This window comes from Sturnira hondurensis, unplaced genomic scaffold (genome assembly GCF_014824575.4).
Source record: "Sturnira hondurensis isolate 20B ecotype Veracruz unplaced genomic scaffold, ASM1482457v3 Scaffold0016663, whole genome shotgun sequence".
NCBI lineage: Eukaryota > Metazoa > Chordata > Mammalia > Chiroptera > Phyllostomidae > Sturnira > Sturnira hondurensis.
In genome coordinates, this window is record NW_028089294.1 from 5,864,816 (window position 1) to 5,884,488 (window position 19,673).

The 19,673-nt window shown below is 40.9% G+C and overlaps 1 protein-coding gene across 2 annotated transcripts in view; it reads right to left on the minus strand.

Annotated features, from left to right (window-relative positions):
• SRBD1 (S1 RNA binding domain 1) overlaps positions 1-19,673 on the minus strand; it is a 181,021-nt gene that overhangs the window by 153,054 nt on the left and 8,294 nt on the right. For both annotated transcript variants that reach the window (XM_037066637.1, XM_037066636.1), the window contains exons 3-7: positions 19,027-19,207; positions 12,007-12,387; positions 10,640-10,806; positions 6,652-6,769; positions 5,470-5,608 (exon numbers count right to left, since the gene is read on the minus strand). In XM_037066637.1, the coding sequence (XP_036922532.1) occupies positions 5,470-5,608; positions 6,652-6,769; positions 10,640-10,806; positions 12,007-12,387; positions 19,027-19,207 (986 nt within the window). The remainder of the gene's footprint in view (positions 1-5,469; positions 5,609-6,651; positions 6,770-10,639; positions 10,807-12,006; positions 12,388-19,026; positions 19,208-19,673) is intronic.

Sequence of the window (19,673 nt, forward strand, 5' to 3'; positions counted from 1 at the left end):
TGGTTCTTCAACCATGTTTTTATATTAATAAAAAAGTAAGTTTCTTTTTTTTTTTTTTAGTAAGTTTCTTAATATTCCTATTTTGGCTTATGAGGCACTTCTTCACATTTTCAATGACTCATTCGAATCCCTCAAATCTCTTAAGCATGAAACAAGACTCATTAAGTTTCATGTTCACATTTGAATTGTCTACCAATGACAATTGGTATCTACCAATAACAATGAGCATCATTTGAATTATGCTCATCTCCACATTCGAATTGTCGACCAATGGTAGTGGTAAGTCTTGTACATTATCACACTTGCGATAACTCATACATTGAGCTAGACCATTTGCATTGTTTTCTTTCATTTCTTTTCTTTTTATTGTTCTGTTTCCATTAAAGCTTTCTTTCCTGCAGTAATGCTTGAATTATACAAGCACTGAGTATCATGTATTTTTCTAAAAGCATAGTTTTAATGAGTAACGAAGACAAAGACAGACTTACAGAGTAATTAATAAGGAGAAAATGCCCTGCTGTGTTGTATTACAACTACTCTTAACTACTGATGTAATTACATTTATTTCGAAGAAATTCAAAGAAAAATAATTTGGCCATTGAAATTAATAAGAAATCTGTTCATATTTTAAGAGAATTTCTCTATGAGGGCATTTTCAGGAACAAATGACCTTTGACAGGTGAAAGACTGTGTGAAAAAGACTCGGAACAGCGGTGGCACATAGTAAGCAGTCGATGACCGTCTGCTCTCGTGTGAGCTGTCTCGCTAGCTCAGTCCTCAGTTAAGGAAAACTGTTCACTATGCACTAATTCCTGGTGTCCCAAAGCATCTCACAGTATCATCATGCAAAGTCTAATGAGCACCATGGTGACAAGTCAGAAAAAAGTATGTAACCCACATACTCGCTACTCTTCTACTGTTTCTCTCAATGAGAAACAATAAACAATAAAAGAAAAGAAAGAGGGTATCAGATTTTGCTATAATAACAAAGGCCTTTGAAAACCCCTATCATGTGGGGAACATGATATGTAAACCTATGTAATTAAAATTATTCTAGAGCTCTAGAACAACGTTTTGTAAAGTATAGTCCAAGGACCCGAAAACAGGGTACTAAGGTAAGTACCTTACACTAGGTACTTATTAAAAATAGAAATTCTCCCCTGGCTGGCGTAGCTCAGTGGATTGAGCACGGACCTACGAACCAAAGGATCGCAGTTCAATTTCCAGTCAGGGCACATGCCTGGGTTGCAGGCCAGGTCCCACCAGGGGACTCATGAGAGGCAACCATACATTGATATTTCTCTCCCTCTCTCCTTCCCTTCCCCTCTAAACATAAATAAATAAAATTTTCCTGGCCAGATGACTCAGTTGGAGTGTCATCCTATACATCAATCAAAAGTCTGTGGGTTCAGTCCCTTGGTTGGGGCACTTATGGGAGACAACCAAATGACATTTCTCTCTCGCATCAATGTCTGTCTGTGTCTGTCTGTCTGTCTATTTTTCTCTCCCCCCATCCTCCCTCCCCTTCTTCACTCTCTAAATCAATAAATGTATCATCAAGAGAGAATTAAAACTGATTAATTAATTCGTAGACTATGGGCTTTCACTAGTTTATAGACTATCACAGATGATTCTGATACTCATTAGTTTAAAAAACCAGCCCTGGCTGGTGTAACTGAGTTGGCTGAGTGTCCAGAAAAAGTCCAACCACTGTTAATATAATCAGAACAGTTTGTGTGATATGGACGTAACCTGGCAGCCCAGGAGAGAGCCAAGGCGGTGGACTGGAATGCACACGCGTGAACAATGACACTTCACTGTACTAGCCAGTGAGTGCAGTTGATGCCACTGACTGAGCACAAGTACTGTGTGGACATCACATTCAAAATAACTGAGCAAGTAGAGCAATGAATCTAAATCAATTTTTGCGTTAAGCTTGAACGTTCCTCTGTGGAAACTATTCAGATAATTCAGAAGGCTAGAGCTATGGGTAACTAGTGATTGGCAGATTCATCATAATAATGCACCTGCTCATGCATTATGTCTGGTGTAGTTTTTTGGTGAAACATCACATCATTCAAATGACTCAGTCCCCCTACAGCCCAGATTTGGTGCCCTGCAACTATGGCTTTCCCCAAAACTAAAATCACCTTTGAAAGGCAAGAGATTTCAGACCATGGATGAGATTCAGTAAAACACAATGGGGCAGCTGATGGCGACTGGGAGAACTGTGTGAGGTCCCAAGGTATCTACTTTGAAGAAGACTGAGGCATCATTGTCCAGTGTACAATGTTTCTTGTATCTTGTATTTTCTTCAATAAATGTCTCTATTTTTCATATTACACAGCTGGATACCTCCTGGACAGATCTCATATGACCATCTAACCACTATGCTGTATACCTAAACTAGTACAAAATAATATCGAATGTAAACTGTCATTGAAAAAAATAAAAAACCGAAAACACTGCTGGGGTGATGCCCTTTGCTATAGCAGTGGTTCTCAACAGAAAGTAGACATTATCAGGCATCCAAAACTCTCGTCCAAATTACACACCCCAGTTCAGTCCAACCAGGGAGAGAAAGGACTGAAAAGATCCTTGTGTGTTTTGAAAACCCACCTTCCCTTGTGAAAGAGAGTTGCTCTGGGGGCTTATTACAACAAGGATAAGAGGAATTCTGAGAGTTTAGCACCTCTGTGAAATCAGGAGAAAATCAAGTCCACAGAACCAGAAAACTCTATCCTCTGCCTTATAGTGAAGGCTCCCCAGCCGGAGGTATTTCCAACGCCCACAACTGTACCAGGAATCAAAGGGTGGCACTTCTTTCTACTTCCTCTGCCCCGAGGCCCTCTCTTCCTAAACACAACAGAACCACCAGGCTACTCCCCTGTAGCAACACAGGAGTGCTCTGATCTGCCAGGATGTAACCCATTTGTGGCTCAGTATCTTTTTCACTCAGACTAAATTCTTGTTGGTCAGTGACAAGTAAGAAAATTAGTGTGCGTCTTCTATTGGGGTAAAAAAACAATGACACCGAAACTATCTGGTTTCTTGAAAACTTCCTTGAAGAATGACAAGAAGGATGAAAATGCTTCTTTAGAAAAACAGTACTACAAACGAAACAGAAACCGAAGCAGTTACGGGGAACAGACTGACGGCTGCCAGAGGGAGGGGTGGACTCAGCGAAGGAAGGTGAAGGGACTGGCCAAGGAACACACGTGCATGACTATGGCAGGGGCAGCGGTGACAAGACCGCCTAAGAGGGGTGGGGGCTGGGTGGAGGCAGGCAACGGGAGAAAAAGCAAGGAAACTGTAACAGCATGAACAATAAAATACAATTTTCTTTTTTAAAAAAAGATCAAATTCCAACTCTCTTGATGTTTTTAGAGAAGTTATAAAAAAGGCATCAAAATGAAGGGAACAGAGAAATATCTTCAAAAAAAAGGAACGTTAATAAATTGAGGGTGATCATGGGTATCTGTGTAGCACAAAGAGCGAAGGGACGGCCCCAGCCAGTGTGGCTCACTTGGTGGGAACGTCAGCCTGTAAACCAAAGGGCTGTGGGTTTGATTCCTGCTCAGGGCACATGCTGGGTTGTGGGTTCAGTCCCCTGTGGGGGCCCACGGTGCGAGAGGCAACTGGTCGATTTTTCTCTCTCACATTGATGCTTCCCTCTGCCCAGCTCTCTCCCTTCCTTCCTCTCTCTCTCTAAAATCAATAGGCATGTCCTCGGGTGAGGATTCAGAAAAATAAAGAATGAGGGGACCAAAAAAAGGAAGAAGCATTTCAGGGAAACTTAAAATAGACCTTATCCAGCTTGTTTGAAATGAATTCTAATTCTTCTACATTTGTGATCCAAAAGAGGGACTAAAGCAAACAGAAGGTCCTGCTATACGTGTTGGTACTGCTGTAACCGTGCCAGACCCTGACTGAGTCCCAGCACAGACGTGCCACCAAGTGCCCATCACCACATCTAGTCCAGAAGCATCACCGCACAGGACAGTGAAGAGCGATGCAGTCTCCAAACCTACCCAGGAGGACCTCAGTATGCGTGTGCACTGAGGAAAATCTGTAGCACGGGAGGTAAGAAATAGAAGGAGATCAACCACAAGAGAAAAAATAAGCAATAAACCTTTATGTATCTAACATTCTAAAAGCTTCAACATTGGATTTTACTAAAACATATCCTCACTGGGCCAATCTTAATACATGGCTATAGAGTCTCAGCTACTGTTAAATTATTAAACGTTGCAACCATTTAAAAATCCAACTAAAAATACACATTTAAAAAAAATTAAACTTGAACTTTACTCATTTCAACCCATCTATATACTCAAATAATACTAATTTGCATTTCCTTTTTGTCTTCTTTAATACAGATATTGAGATGTGTTTTGTATATGAAAGATATATGTAGTTTTACAGACACACATACTCAATTTTTTTCGTCGCAAAGTCACATTTACTGGGTGACTTTCTTAAAAACAAGGTCACCGCATGCTGTGACTCCCTACAGTTTCGTGCACACTATGCATTTGTGATCAGACACTGCCCCCTATGGATACTCACGTCTCCAGGCCCACAGAACCATGGGCCAAAGAAACTGCGAGAACTGCAGGGCCAGTCCCATCAGACCCTGAAAAGGCTGCTCTTCCTCAACGAGCCCACACTCTAAGGCCCCCATTTTGACATAAAAGCCATGCATCTTGACATGTATCGGTTGCCACTTCCCTCGGGTTTTGCTAAGAAAAACTCCGCCTTCCTCCCTTCCTCCTGTCTCTCTTGTGCGCCTGCACAAGAGAAGGGCAGGCGGACACCATCCAGGAGGAGACAGACCCCTCACTCCTGGGAAGCGGGAGAGGGAGCGTCGGATGTCGCTGGACGCTTCATGTAGGTCAGAACTGTTGGAATTCTTTCTACAGATATGACTTTGTAATTAAATAAATTTTGAGAAACAGGGTAAAAGTTTTAGAAGACAATATGAGAATCTTTATAGTGTGAAGAATCATTATCATCCTATAACCTCAGAATGTAAAGGGATTTCTTTTAAAAGAAAAAAAAAACAAGTATCCTAAAAGTAAAGATCAATATGCTGCGAAGATTCATATATTAACTACAATAAAACTACGTAAAACCTTCTATTCACCAAGACACAGCATACAGAAAGTGAAAGAGAAGTTATAAACTGGGAGGGAGAATCTGCACCCAGATAACTAAAGAAGAATATCTTAAAGCGCTTATTAATTAATAAGCACAATAAAAAATGGATGAAAGTCTAGAACAGGCACTTTATCAAAAGAGGAAAACTGAATGGCTAAGCAAGAGGTACACTGGGATTTATTTTGTGAGAATTCCTCATTCTTCATACGCTACCTATTTTTTGTGCAGGCATTACTTAAACAACATTTTTAACGTATATTTTCAAACTTAAAAAGACATAGGGCTTATCTCTTTAAGGAGAGCAGGTACCTTTCACATCGGGTCGAACATAAGACAGCAGATTGAGCACCCCTGGATTCTCAAGCAGTGTCCTGGCTGCCTCCTCTAATCCCAGCTGCCTTGCTCTCTGGGCTTTGGTGCCTTTGCTCCCGGTTTTATACGGAGCTGACTAGAAAAAGAAAACATCAGAACACATACCACATTGTTCAGTTTTAAAAAGCAAAAGTTAAATTAGGATGCAACATTAGAGAACGTGGTGAGAATGCCGAAGACATCCCACGTCAACCCTTGCCCCCCACCGAAGACGAATTAGCACTAACCGGGTAATACTGGCTGTGCAAAGGCGGTGCTCCTTATCTGACTCTTGACACTTTTGTAGATACTTACAACTAGGGGTTTTGTTCAGATTCACTCGTTTTAAAAACCCAGTGCCTGAACTGCAAGAATGATAAGGTCCTCTTGATTCAAGCCAAGTCTTCTAAAAGCTGTCAACACTCAATGCTCCCACTTCTTGAGCCACGTCCACTCCTCGGCCTGCAGACCCCTGGCTCCTCTCTCCACACGCCTTGCTGAAGGTGGTATCAGGAAGGCCCTCACCGGCCCCCTAATCACTGAACATACCTTTTAGCTTCATATCTTGTCAAGCCTCTCTGCTCATTTAATTACTAAACAATTTATTGTTACCTCCTTCTAAAACGCCTCTTCCTGGTCTTCCTCGGTATCATCTGACTCTCCTCCCACTTCGCTTACCCTTCCCATGTCTCCTCCCTAGGCTCTCCCTTCCTCCACCCGTGTTTCAAAAGTGGGTGTCCCTCAATGGTCAACCCTGACCTGCCTACCCCACCAACACTCCTTCCGTGAAACCTTCCATCCTCACAGTTTCAAACCAACGACATGCTGAAGACATTCACAACTAGGCCTTCAGCTCAGGATTCTCCCCTCCGCTTCACACTGCAATATCCTCATCTCCTTGTTCCCTGCTGCACTGGGAATTCCTTGAAGGCAAGGAGTACACATTACTCATTTTTGTTAGCCCAAGTGCCCAGCACAGATATGCATATGATAGTGACTGAATGAAGAATAAATCTTTTGTTGAATTAAATAATGATGGCTGATGGTTAGGTTTTTTATTTCCAGGTCTTCTTTAACTATAAACAGACCTAAATGATAATATAATCAGGTCTACATTAAAGGATAAAAAGGGCTCCTTACCACGTGTTCTAGTTCTTCAAAAGTTTTACAGTCCAGCAAGGCTCTTAACAGGCATTCCGACATCTTTCCCTCCTTCTTGATTTTCTGGATTGTACTACGAACCTTCTTGGCAACAGCCCTGAAAATAAAAAAAACTTCTGTAATACACAAGGCCTGCACGTCAAAACCTTCCCTTTGAAGCTACCTCTGACTTACAGAAAAGTTACAGGTCAAGTAAAAAGAACATCCCCTCCACCCCTGCTCTGAACCATTTGAAATAAGTTGCCATTACTTTCGAGTATTTTAATGTGCATTTTCTAGAAACAAGAATCTTCTCATACATAACAATAGAACCTTCAAAACCAATTCATTAATACTGATGTTACTATCACCTAATCTTCAGATTTCAGACCTCATTTAAGTTTCACCAACTGTACCGATAATGTCCTTCATAGTGAATTCGGTGAGAATCACAGGTTGCCATGTAACTCGTGCTCTCCCAGCCGACACTGTAGTTCAGTCTCTCCTTCCCCCCAACACCTTGATTTAGAAGCGTGAATCAGGCCAGTTACTATGTACAATGTCCCAAATTTGGGGTTTCTCTCATGTTTACTCACACTTTGATTTGGATGATAAATCTGAATATCACAGAAGTGATGTTCTCGCTCTTCTTACTGCCTTCAATGTGAAAATAGGCATCACGATGATTTATATTTGTCCCATTACTAATTAACTTTAATCATTTGACAAGGTAGTATCTGTGGGTTTCTCCATAGTACAGGTATTCTATATTCCCTTTGAAATTAAGTATTTTGTGGTGAGGTACTTTGATTATCCCATTCCTCAATAAACTTTCAATGTATTCATCAATGTATTTATATCACTAGGGACTCATGACTTTTCACTTTTTTAATTATTATAGCCCATTGCTATAATTTGTTTCAACGCTTAAATTGTTCTCTATCTGGCTGGAAGTAACTCCTCCAAGCTAGATTCTGTGTCCTTCTGCCGTATCGCCATCATTCTTCAAGCACCTCCTTATTCTCTGGAACAAGATATTCCAGGCTCATCTTTTACTCTCCAGACCCCATCCCGAAATCCGGAGAATGGTACTTAGACACCAACTTACGGGTGACACGGGTACTCACTGCTGTTGAGCATCACTACTCAGGATGAATATACCTCGCATTCACAGTTTCTAAATACAGCGGAACCTTGGTTCCAGAAGGCTGTTTGAGAAGCGATTTGTTCAAAAACTGAATCATACAGTGACTGATCATACAGACACCAGCACTAAATGGCTGAGGTTTGGCTGTACCATTTTCCATTGCAAAGAACCAGGATTTCGTGGAGAAAAGGTGATCCCGGGGATCAACGCACAGATAGGATCGAGAGCAAGACACAGTTGTTCTGCCACTTTATAATAATGCTTCACTACGAACATGCGGTCCTATTGCTCTATTTAGCACCTCTTCTCCCATTTCCTTACCTGTTCCTATTTACAGGACCTGCCTAATGATGGTATTGCTAAAATGATGGGCAAAATCAGAGAGATGAGGAATTATTAAAAAGGATGAAAAAATCAAATCTAATTAGGGAAACAAGAATCCAAAGGCAGAAGATTACAAATGAAAGGTGAAGACTAGGCAGCCCTTGGGCTGCGGCCTGCAAGCCTCGTACAGCCCCGGCGGCCCGGGCCGGGAGCCTGCCAGTCATTCTGACAGATGATCAGCATCTTCCCGCTGGCCAGCATCTTCCCGCTGGCCCCCGTGGAAGGCAAAGGTGGTGCATCTTTACAGAAAATACAAAAACTCTTCTTACTATCCAAACTCGTGCTACGTAATTTACTTTTTTAATCGTAACCCCTCAGTAAGAAATATATCTCACCTTGCAATGCAGTGTGTGTGTATAGATGTGAGAATATGGGTGTGTCTGTGTGTATGTGTAGTGAAACCAACTGAGTAGGTCATTACCACTTAAAAAATGAAACAGAAAATATAAGAGTGCAGTTTATAAAGATAAATGTTGTTTCATAAAACTGTTTATTATTATATATACACATAAACATGTTAATGTTTACATGTTTACATACACACATATAAACATATTTATTAAACAATATTTACCTTTAGCATAAAACTTACTCATATTCTCTAGTCGCTATATCATTTTTTAAACTGTAATGACCTACTCATTTATTGGTAACAATTAACAGATTGCAAGCCAATGCTCTAGATACAGAAAATGCGAAGCTTAAGAAAAAAGAGATCTTATCTCCTCACCACAAAGAAATCCCTGCATGATATAAAAAAACTTTCTAGGCCCCAGTTAGTGTCCCCAGTTACTTCGAGAAGCATTCCTCTGCTAATATAAGACTGGAACTCTCTTGCAGAAGTGGTTTTTTAATAGAAAAAGAACATAATAATCATCATAGTAATAAACCCGTAAGTACAACCAAATATTGGTAGAATATTTTATTTTTTAAATAAATCATCCTTGCTTGTTTGTGACGCTTCACAATTTCAGATCCCAAAACCCTCAGATTTTCTTCATTAACTTGCACTCAACCAAACAGAAAGCTTACTATAGAAATTGCAATACTGGCCTTCCAGATGTGGTCCATAGAGGATTTTGTTGGGCTCCGAAGTTTTATACATAGAAACCCACACTATCAGGTTCTTTTCAGAAACAGAAAGAGCCATCCAACTGGGTAGGTAACACTGTGTACCAGCAATCTGCTGGAGAAGGGTAGAGGCCGGCCCTCCCTCTTGGACAGGACTTGCGATCTCCAGTTCTTCTTCCTTGCTATTTGATTATACTAGCCTGGCCCTGGAAGACTTAAATCTGAGACCGTTTGCTTAGCTAGCCATTTATACTCCTGAGTTGGTAACTGATTTTGCTCTCAACAAAATTAACTCTCCACATGGTGGAAAAGTTCACAAGCTGCACGGTCCCCCCAAATCACAGGCAGCTTATTAGGCTTGTAAAAATAACTCAATACTTTTAGAATGGCTTAATGGTAGTATTATATCCAATTTAATCAGATTCTTTTTGTAGACTTGAAGAACACACACATTGACAACATCGCACCTGGCATGTAGGACAAATGCAATAAATGCATGAACAATGAAGAGTGTTTTCATAACTTTAGTGAATAATACAGTCTTACAGTCTTTCTAGTTTCTCTATGTGTATTTCAGAGTTATTACAGTAAGTCCACAGGCATAACTTTTTAAAGGGTACTTTCCATTCTATGACCATACACAATTTACAATCCCCTAATATAAAATGACCATCCACTCAAAAAAATAGAAAAAGAAAATATACATGTTTCCTACAAACTCTCTACTGCCAAAGAACTTTCCATTTAGCATCTCTGTAGTACTGAGAGAGCATTTTTGTGTAATCTGTTGAAGATTTAGACCAAAGCGTATTTTTCTGAGTTTTCCACTGGCAGTCCTGATTCGGACACATGAATCATTTCCGTGAGACAAGATGACGCTACAACTCTCAGGCACACACTTGCAGTGCGAACCACCCTTGATACACACCCACGCTATGCAAAAACACACCAGCAGAGGGACCCTTACGCCTCTACATAAGTAAAATAGAGCTGGCTTCCTCTGTCAGAATAGGACTACATCCAGACAACAGTAATTCAACAAAACAGGCCTGGCCAGTGTTGCTCAATGGATTGGGCATTGTCCCACAAAGCGAAGAGTTGCCAGTCTGACTCCTGGTCAGGGCACATGGCTGGGTTATAGAATGGGTCCCCAGGTGAGGGCATGCAAGAGGCAGACAACAGATGTTTCTCTCCCTCTCTTTCTCCCTCCCATCCCCTCTCTCTAAAAAGAAATAAAATCTTTAAAAACAGTTTTCAAAAAACCCAAAACATTGAAGCTGTTGAAATATGCTGTCACTCACTTCCCCACGGCTGCCCCTCATTGGTCCACCTGCCCCCTTCCCCTCACACTGGGCTCATCTCTCCCCACGTATCTTAGTATCTTACCGTAGCTCCTCTAGGGTCTGCTGGACTTCTCTCAGGTAATCGGCATCAAGGTTGTTAATGAGCTCTTTCCGATAACGTACAATGAAGGGTATTGTGTTATCATCATTAAAGAGACGGATGATGTTGGCACAAACCCAAGGTTCAATACTGGTTCTCTCGGATAAAACCTGTAAATTCAGTATACTCAGTGATTTAAAGTCCCCCAAATTAAACATCTATATTGTAATGTATAGTTTAAAATACAGCATCAAGTTATATTCTCCAGTCACTTAGAAACTACTTGCCGTGGTTAAAAAATAAAATATAATTTAAAACTACATAAAATATATAAACTGACAATCATAAAATAGTCATTTCACTAATTCGATAAAATCCAATTAAAGCCACTCTATCATTTGTATTCTACAGGGCTCAGTGAGATATGCATTGTTATCTCTCAGACTAACTACAAAAATGAAGGACAGGTAACTCACTTTATTGACATGAGTGACAAGAAAAAACACTTTCTCATTGCCAGTGAGAAAGTATAATAGTTTAACCTCTGAGGAAGGCAATTTGACAACATCTATCAATATTCAAAATACATAAACATTTCAATGGCAGTTTATCCTGATATATTTAACCCTCTGGAGGAAGAAATATTCATAGCAATTTTTTTGGAAGAATTGTTTTCAGCAGACTAATTGTTTTCAGCAGAATCTAAGTGTGCAATGGGAAACTGGTAAATAAATTATGACACACCCACAGAGTAGAATACCAGGCAACTACTCGTATATGAACTGATAGAGAATGATTAACAAGAATGGGAAAGATGCCTTACTTTCAGGAACGAGAATTGGTTGGATAAGAATTAGGATACAAAGATCGGTATCTTTGGAATTTTGTATCACATACATACAGTACATGTACTATATACATGTACTACATAGTATATGTACTACACATTTGCAGTACATCTAGTACTACATATTCATAATTATTAATTCTTCTTTAAAAAGTCTATAAGTTTCAGCAAAATGTATATGTAAGCAGAAAAGCTGAGAGAAGTCAGTCTGGAGAATTAAAAAAATGAAATGTGCTTTCAGTAACTCTTCTCAAAACCTAAGCAGATTTTTCAAAGTAAAGCACAAAGGCATTAAATTTTATTAGCATTTCAATCTTGATGTGTAAGATCTGCCAAAAATGGAAGGAAAAAGCACAAAAATTATTAAAGAATTATCATAACCAACTGGCTAACAAAACAAGTCAACGTATAAAATAGACCAAATTTCAAAACTAAAGATGAAATAAGTGGCTGATCTCTGGAGACCGTCAGGGCCACTCTCATTCCTCTGGGCACCTAAAGCACAGACGAAGGCTGCGCATACCTGCACGATGTCCCAGCTCATTTCCATCTCCTCCATAGCATCGCTGGCATTTGCCAGAATCCTGTCAGGCTGCCCCTGGGGTGCTTCGGTCTTCACGGTCTCTAACGGGGACTGACCGAATGCACAGTCATCTCCATCCTCTTCCTTCTTGCAGGCCACTTCCCACGGGGTGCTTGTGGATGGTGTCTCTGCACTGTGACTCTCACTCTTGACATCGCTGGCTTTGCTGGTTTCTTCAACTTTCAGCTTTTTGGTCTTTGGAGCTGAAGATGATTGAGCTGAATTTTTCCGTTTTGTCCTTGCTGTTTTCAGAGTCTGCACAGTAACCGATTTATTTTTTCTGTCTTCCAAAGCAACATCAGCCACAGCCACAGAACTATTCTGTCAAACCACAATGAAAACACATGAGAATTAGAAGATAAAAATGAGTTGCCATGGAATATTACTCATCAATAAAAAGGAACAAATTATTCACACAACAACCTGGAAGAATCTCAAAGATATGATTGGATGGGGGGAAAAGCCAATCTCAAAAACATTCCTGAACAAATTTGTGATTGCCAGAGGTCAGAGATTGGGGGCAGGAGAGGGTAAGGGGGAGGGAGGTTGGGAGGGAGCGGGGTGTGGCTATAAATGGGCAACACTAGGTGACAGATACACAAACCTACACACATGATAAAACTTCACAGAACTAAGGATACACATACACATAAATGCATACAAATAAAACTGGGGAACTCTAAACAAGATCAGTGGATTTTATCACATCAATATCCCCACTGTGATTATTTTACTGGATTTTGCAAGATGTTACTACCATTGGGGAAACTGGACAAAGGGCATGAGATAGCTCTCTGTATATTTTTTATAATTGCACGTGAAATTACCTACAAATAAAAAGTTTAATTTTAAAAAACAACTAAAGGGCTCGGGCCAGGTGGCTTAGTTGGTCAGAGCATCATGCCGTACACCTAAGACCACAGGCTCTATCCCCAGTTGGGCCACATGCAGGAGGCAGCCAATCGATGTTTCTGTTTCTCTCTCCTTCCACCTCCTCCCACCCCGCAACTCTCTCTCTCTGTGTCTCTCAAATCAATGAGCATGCCCTTGGGTGATGATTTAAATAAATAAATAAGTAAATAAAGGATAGGCCTACACATGCCAGAGAAACTAAGATTTAATACTTGCAATCAAGCCCTGGCCAGATGGCTCAGCTGGTTGGAGTGTCTCCCATACGCCGAAGGGCTGCAGGTTCAGTCTCTGGTTGGAAACCCCACCGGAGGCAGCAGATCGACATTTCAACAATATTTCAATGTTGCTGCCTCCCTTCCTTCTCTCTCTCTCCCTCTCTCTCTCTCATTCTCTGCCATTTCCCTTCCTTCCTTCCTCTCTCTCTAAAATTAATAAACATATCCTGAGGTGAGGATTACAGGGGAGAATAGGCAAAAAATCTAGTTTTAAAAATAAATAAAACTTGCATCAAAAATCAGTCATTTGGAGAGAAAAGAAAAACACACACTGATAAAATCCAACAGGCTACACCTTCCACCAAGTTCTGCAGAAGGACACAGGACAGACAAAAGCATGACAGCAGGGCAGTGTCAGGCACTTCCCTATAACAGGAGTTTGCGAAGCACTTCCCACGTGTCCAGAGGCCACTGGACACATGCTCCCACCCCCCCCTCCGCCATCCACACCCAAGTGACACCTCGGGTGGGAAGGAATGAGACCTGGCACTCATCTGGGCACTGAACAGACCCTGCCCACGTGGAGTTTACCATTCCATATGCTAGCTTGTCGCTATTTACCTAAGCGAGACAGATGGCACAAACCACAACAGAAGGACAACTCCCAAACTAAATTCAGTTAAAATTCAATTTTCTCTCGTATCAAATACTTTTTCGAAATTACTGACTACTGAAAATACTGGGAACTACTACAGTAAAGAGCACCCCATCCTAATGCCCACCCACTACACTACCACCTGAACCGGGAAATGATACACATGAAACAGACCTCCGAGGATTACACTGTCAGCTGAAACATAATGGACAAAACCAAAGAAATAAAAACAGAATGACTCCATCAGAGTTGGTAATAATTTGATCAAATAAACTGACTTGGTTAAAGAATGTGTCAATCACACAGAGGGCTGTCAGCCACTGAAGAGCAAAAAACGGTAAAAAGCAAATACAATCCGCATTCTTCTAAGTAAGGCACAAGGAAGAGGAGAGCTGAGCAGCAGATTCTGGGTATTCTGGTCCCAATGGCAAGACAAGCCTCCTGCAACTTGGACACAGACTACCCCAGATCCACGCAGTGGAAACGTTCAATGGGCTTCCCAGTGCCTGGACCACAGTGCCCGGACCACAGCAGGCATTCAGTAAACCCAAGTGAATGGGTTTGTCTGACTCTCCTACTCTGAGTCGATGGTCATCAAGTAAACTTCTGATTCCTATTTAACTCCCTACTTACCTCTAAGGAGAGACAGTGCTAGTCATAATAATTTCAAGTTCGTATGATTAGATCAAAGGATTATTAAACCAACACTCTGGTTTTATATATCACTGTTAGGAGCATCACTGATGCAAAAACACCCATGAGAAACGTATCAGTTCCTGAAACACTGACAAAATCACGTCCCTGACTTAGAAACCCAATTTTATCACTTACTATCTATGGTCCATGAGCAAGTCATTTAATGTCTCCTGCCTCGGCTTTCTCGTCTCCAAAATTAGGACAATAGTAGCACCTGCCTCAAGGGGCTGTCGTGAGGATTGAGGAAGACTGTCCAGTCAAGGGCATGTTTAGCATATTTGCTGATACCAATATCATTACCACCACTACCACACTGAGACCCCCTCCTAATGGGGAGAAAAGAAGTAGATTAAGAAATGAAGAAAAAAATAAAATGACTAAAGGTGAGGAGAAAAAAGGCCAATAGTTATAAATTAGATACATAAAAGATACCTTCTCTAGAGTCACCAGGCAAGATCTATCTACTGTTTCTCAGTGTTGCTCACAGAGCTCTGGGGGGATGCGGGACCCTTCCAGGGGGTCTGTGAGGTCAAAGGTACGTTTACGATAATGCCGAGACATCACTTGCCTTCTTCACAAATGTTGAAATGTGCGAGGGTTCGGCAAGAGCAATGGTAGCAAAACGCAGGGCAGCGTCGCCCCGCTGTGATTACAGTCACTGCTCCCTTCACCACCATGTGCTTGCAGTAAAGCAGTGTCAGTACCACATAAGAATACAGCAGAATTAATATATTAAAAAATATTAATTTTAAAAATATTGACCCCTGAAAACATACCCTTTCGACAATCTGAGCAGAAATTGGAGCACAGAAAGCACTCCCGCTGTACATGACGCATGCTGTCTCAAGGAAAAGCAGTGGGCCAGCCGGTTGAGTTGTGAGGGACCTAGCTTCTCTGTCCACAAAACACCCCTTTCACTTGAAAGAATGACTGACAAACTACGGTTCATCAGATGTGGGTCTCTGTCAGAATGTCACCTCAAAGAAATACCTGTCTTTGAGCCAATAATAAAATTTAGCCTTTAAAGTGAAAATTAGAAATTTGTATCTGCTTCTGTGAGCTGGACAGTTTTCCAACACTGTGACAAAATCAGTGGGTATATTAACAAATGTGAATTTTTGACATTGCATGATGAAAGGTACTAATGTTTAGAAGATATGCATAAATCAGTGAACCAATATTTTCCCAATGACCAATATGTAACGTTACAAAATCATGCTTAGGTAAAAGATCAATCCATATCATACCACAGACCAATGAATTTTAATATAACAGTATAAAAAGTTCATTAATGTGGTACCAGCTACCACCATAGGACAAATCTTTAAGAAACTACCACTTACTCCAGGCCGGGTAGCTCAGTCAGTTAGAGCACATTCCGACACGTCAAGGTTGCAGGTTCAATGCCGGGTCAGGGCCCACATGAGAAGTCACTAATGAATGCATAAATAGGTGGAACAACAAATCCATGTACGTGTGTGTCTCTCTACCCCGCTTTCTCTCTCTCTGTAAAAATCAATAAATAAATTTTAAAAAACAAAGAAACCACCACTTAACTGAGTTTTGGTAAAGAATCGAATATGAATATCCACATTTATTTGAAAAATCTATGTTCAAGTAGCCATATTCCATTTCCCAAAAACCAGGGAAATAATCTGTGTGGAGGCAGGGTTTTCTTTAAACAGTCACTTCCTGTCACACATTACAGGCATTTGCAAAAATGTAAAACAATATTGTTCTCCTCACTATTTTCTTGTGTTGAAAAAATGGATACTTATTTTTCATTAAAGTGTTATATGTATCAATATGTAACATCTTTATTTTTAGATTAATATTTTTTAAATGTCTCATTCATTTCTAATACAATAAATATTGATAGAAATAATCTACGTAAGTAAAAGTTCTTTGGGTTTCTCAATAAATTTTAAGAATGTAAGGGCATCCACAGACCAAAATTTTGAGAAACATGGATCTAAACTATCAAAACCATGGAAGCATCTCTCCATTTTTTGAAGCTTCCAGAATTCTATAGCTCCTTCAGTGCTTAGTAACTTTAATTAAAGCCTCCATGACAATATTTTTCCTTTTTATAGTTAACCTGAATCTTTCACAGACTAAATAATCGAAGTTTGTTTTCTTTTGCCTCCATGGGTGTTTAAAGTCACTCTTAACGAATGGTTATTATGTAGCCTATGACCAAATCCAAGACTTGTAGAAGATGCTGACCACTTTTCTCCTTGCTGTCTCTGTGAGTAGGAAACTGCCTAAACCAAAACGTGGCTCGCTGTGTCTCTACCAGTCGCATCCGTCGGCAGGCCTCAGCCTTATCCTTGCCTTGTGTCGTGGGAACTTGACAAATAACTGAAAAGGGATATGGAGTCAGGAGGAAGCTTCTTAAAAATTAGATCTATACGAGCATTTTTATACCGTGTAATGACTGAGCCAATGGAAGACGTGCTGGCAGAAGAAAGGGGATGACAGAGGGGGCACAGACCTGTCACTGGCAACTTCACATAGTTTCGAACACGTAAAAGGCAATGTCATCAGCTGAGAGAGAAAATATAGACATGCAAGTAAGTTTAAGAAAAGAGAAAAAAGTGGAAAAACAAACCTGCTGGGGGAAAAAGTAATGAGTGCACTACATACGTGAGTTATGAGATTACAAATCTAAAAGACCAAATTAGGTCATCGCTAAGACTGCTTCCGGCTGCCTCAGGGTTTGATCAGGCGTGTATCATCGAAGGAAAGAAGGGCAAAAATAGTGAAACTGTTTGATGAAAAGTGATTTAATTGAGAGATTATGGAATGTAGGGCAGATAAGGAGGGAAGAAAGGCCTGAATGTCGGTGACGGAGTGCTGACATCGGAAGGCTGGGCAGGGGTTCCCGGTGCTCGCTGCACAAAAAGTCGCCTGGGGAGCCTTAAGGAAATACTCTACGGCTGCCCCTGCCTAGCCCGGTATTCTCTCCAGATTGGACTGCTCTAGATACAGGGTCTAGGAACTGGCATGATTTAAGTTCTCCAAGGGAAGCTAACGTGCAGTTAAGACTGAGAACTGCTGATGAGAAGGGGCACAAAACTGTGGCGGTGGGAGCCCTTGAACAAGTGAGCTGGAAGCACAGAGCTGGTGGCGCAGAAGTGGAACGGCTGAAAGAGAAATGTCGGAGGTAGCGCCGAGTCCAGTGACAACAAGATTCAAGATGAAATATGAGATGGCTGTCCATGCAAAGAATGGCCACTGGAGATGAGATCAAAGAACAAAGAACAGCATGGTACTAGATCACCCACGGGGCAGGGAAATTGCTGAGAATGGTGACAGGAGCTGGCAGACAGAGTGTCCACAGCAGGAGCTAAAGTCTCCAGTGAATGAAGGAGAGTGGGCTCATAAATGCCAGCAACCTGGAGGGAAAGGGGCAGAATAATGATGGATTTTATCTGTGGTGTTTGCTAAAAGCGAGTTTTAAAAACATTAGAAGGCTACTAATTCTAGTTCTATCCAAAATGGGGCGTTTAATTATTTTGGGGTGGTTACAGCAAAGCAAAATGCAACCTAATGAAATGAAATCTTACGACATGATCCACATGCTTTCATTGAGCTATCAACATGTGAGTTTCGGCACTTTTGAGAAAAACATATACATACAGCATCACTGGTAAAATCAAGAAGTGACCATGACAAGGAAGCTGAACCCACCTTGAACTGCGCTTTAAAACTTAGAGGATGGACATGTGTACACTGTACTTACTTCACTGTAGAGGGTCCTTAACTTTTCTCAAATTCTCAAAGGGTTTGTAAGCTCTACACAAAGAACTACTGAACTAAGAGATATTTTCTGGGTTAAGAAATCAATCTACTCAAGTACAATAATAGCTATGCCAGGCTTAGCAAAATACCTCCAAGTTCTGCCAGTGGTAATGGAAGTCAAACCTTTCTCAGCTATAGCTAAAGCCGGCCCACCCACTAAAAAGTGCGCCCAGTGAAAAGCTTGAATGCAAAGATTATGCAACACAGGTACTGGATAGCAGGAGAAAAGAGTAATTCCAAAGCCCTATCCAAGGGCACAGCAAGGCCTAACAGTAAGTCCTATTATACACAGTAAATGTGTCCCTGGAAAGTCAGGCATCCACTGTGCATTAAGAGTATTATTTTAAATGTCCTAGGGAAGCTGTCACTTAAAGGAATACAACAGAGAATGGTTTTGGAAATGCATAATTCTCTTTGTAATGCATAATTCTTTGTATAATCCAGGTTGAAGTATACGCAGTGTGCTTATGGCAAGATACACATATATACGAGTTGATAAGTATTTCTTCTCCTCCATCATGGAGGATCAGAGGGAAATACTACTAAAACCCATGGCAGAGGACACCATTGCCCTGAAGTCATTGTCATCTATCTGCTTTGTCCTCCTATATATGAGGGGGAAGTGACATAGCTAATTGGGAAAGCACTAGCGTCCCTGTATTCGGCTAAAGCACCTACCAACACCTCCTGAACAGCCACACCTTCCGGGCCACCGCTGGTCTGCGGAGTATTCTTCTTCCCCCGGGGCATCCTCTTTGGTTTGGATTCCTTGCGAACAGGTTGCTTAGGGTTTCTGGGGGCTTTCTTTTGGGGCTCCCAGGCACTATCGTCCTTGTCGTCTTCTTCAGAGGCAGATGATCTAGGCATAAATTGCCAGAAAAAATTTTAGGAAAACCTAAGCCAAATGTTAAAGGCAAAAAAAGACAGACATGTAACACTTCTTCAAAAGAATAAGGTTAAGAGGTGTTGAATATAAAATGGACACGTGTGAGCACAGGGTACAAACAGATACTAACAATTAAACCGAAGAGTTAACCAGAGACCAATGTAAAAACACCCCCCGATGTGCTGTAAATCACAAGTCTCTCTCGATTCACCAGTAACCTAACAGACAAATACACACACATGCACTCAAGACACAGGAAATCATTTATCACTTTAAGCAATTTACTGGGTCATGTCACACCATAGTCATTGTGAGGTTTTCCATTTTACCGGTGAAAAGCACTTAAATAATTTCCTAAGTGCTAATCAAATTCATTTAAATTGTATTAACTTATTCAAACCAACCTAAAAAGTGGAGTATGGCCCTAGGAAACACCCTC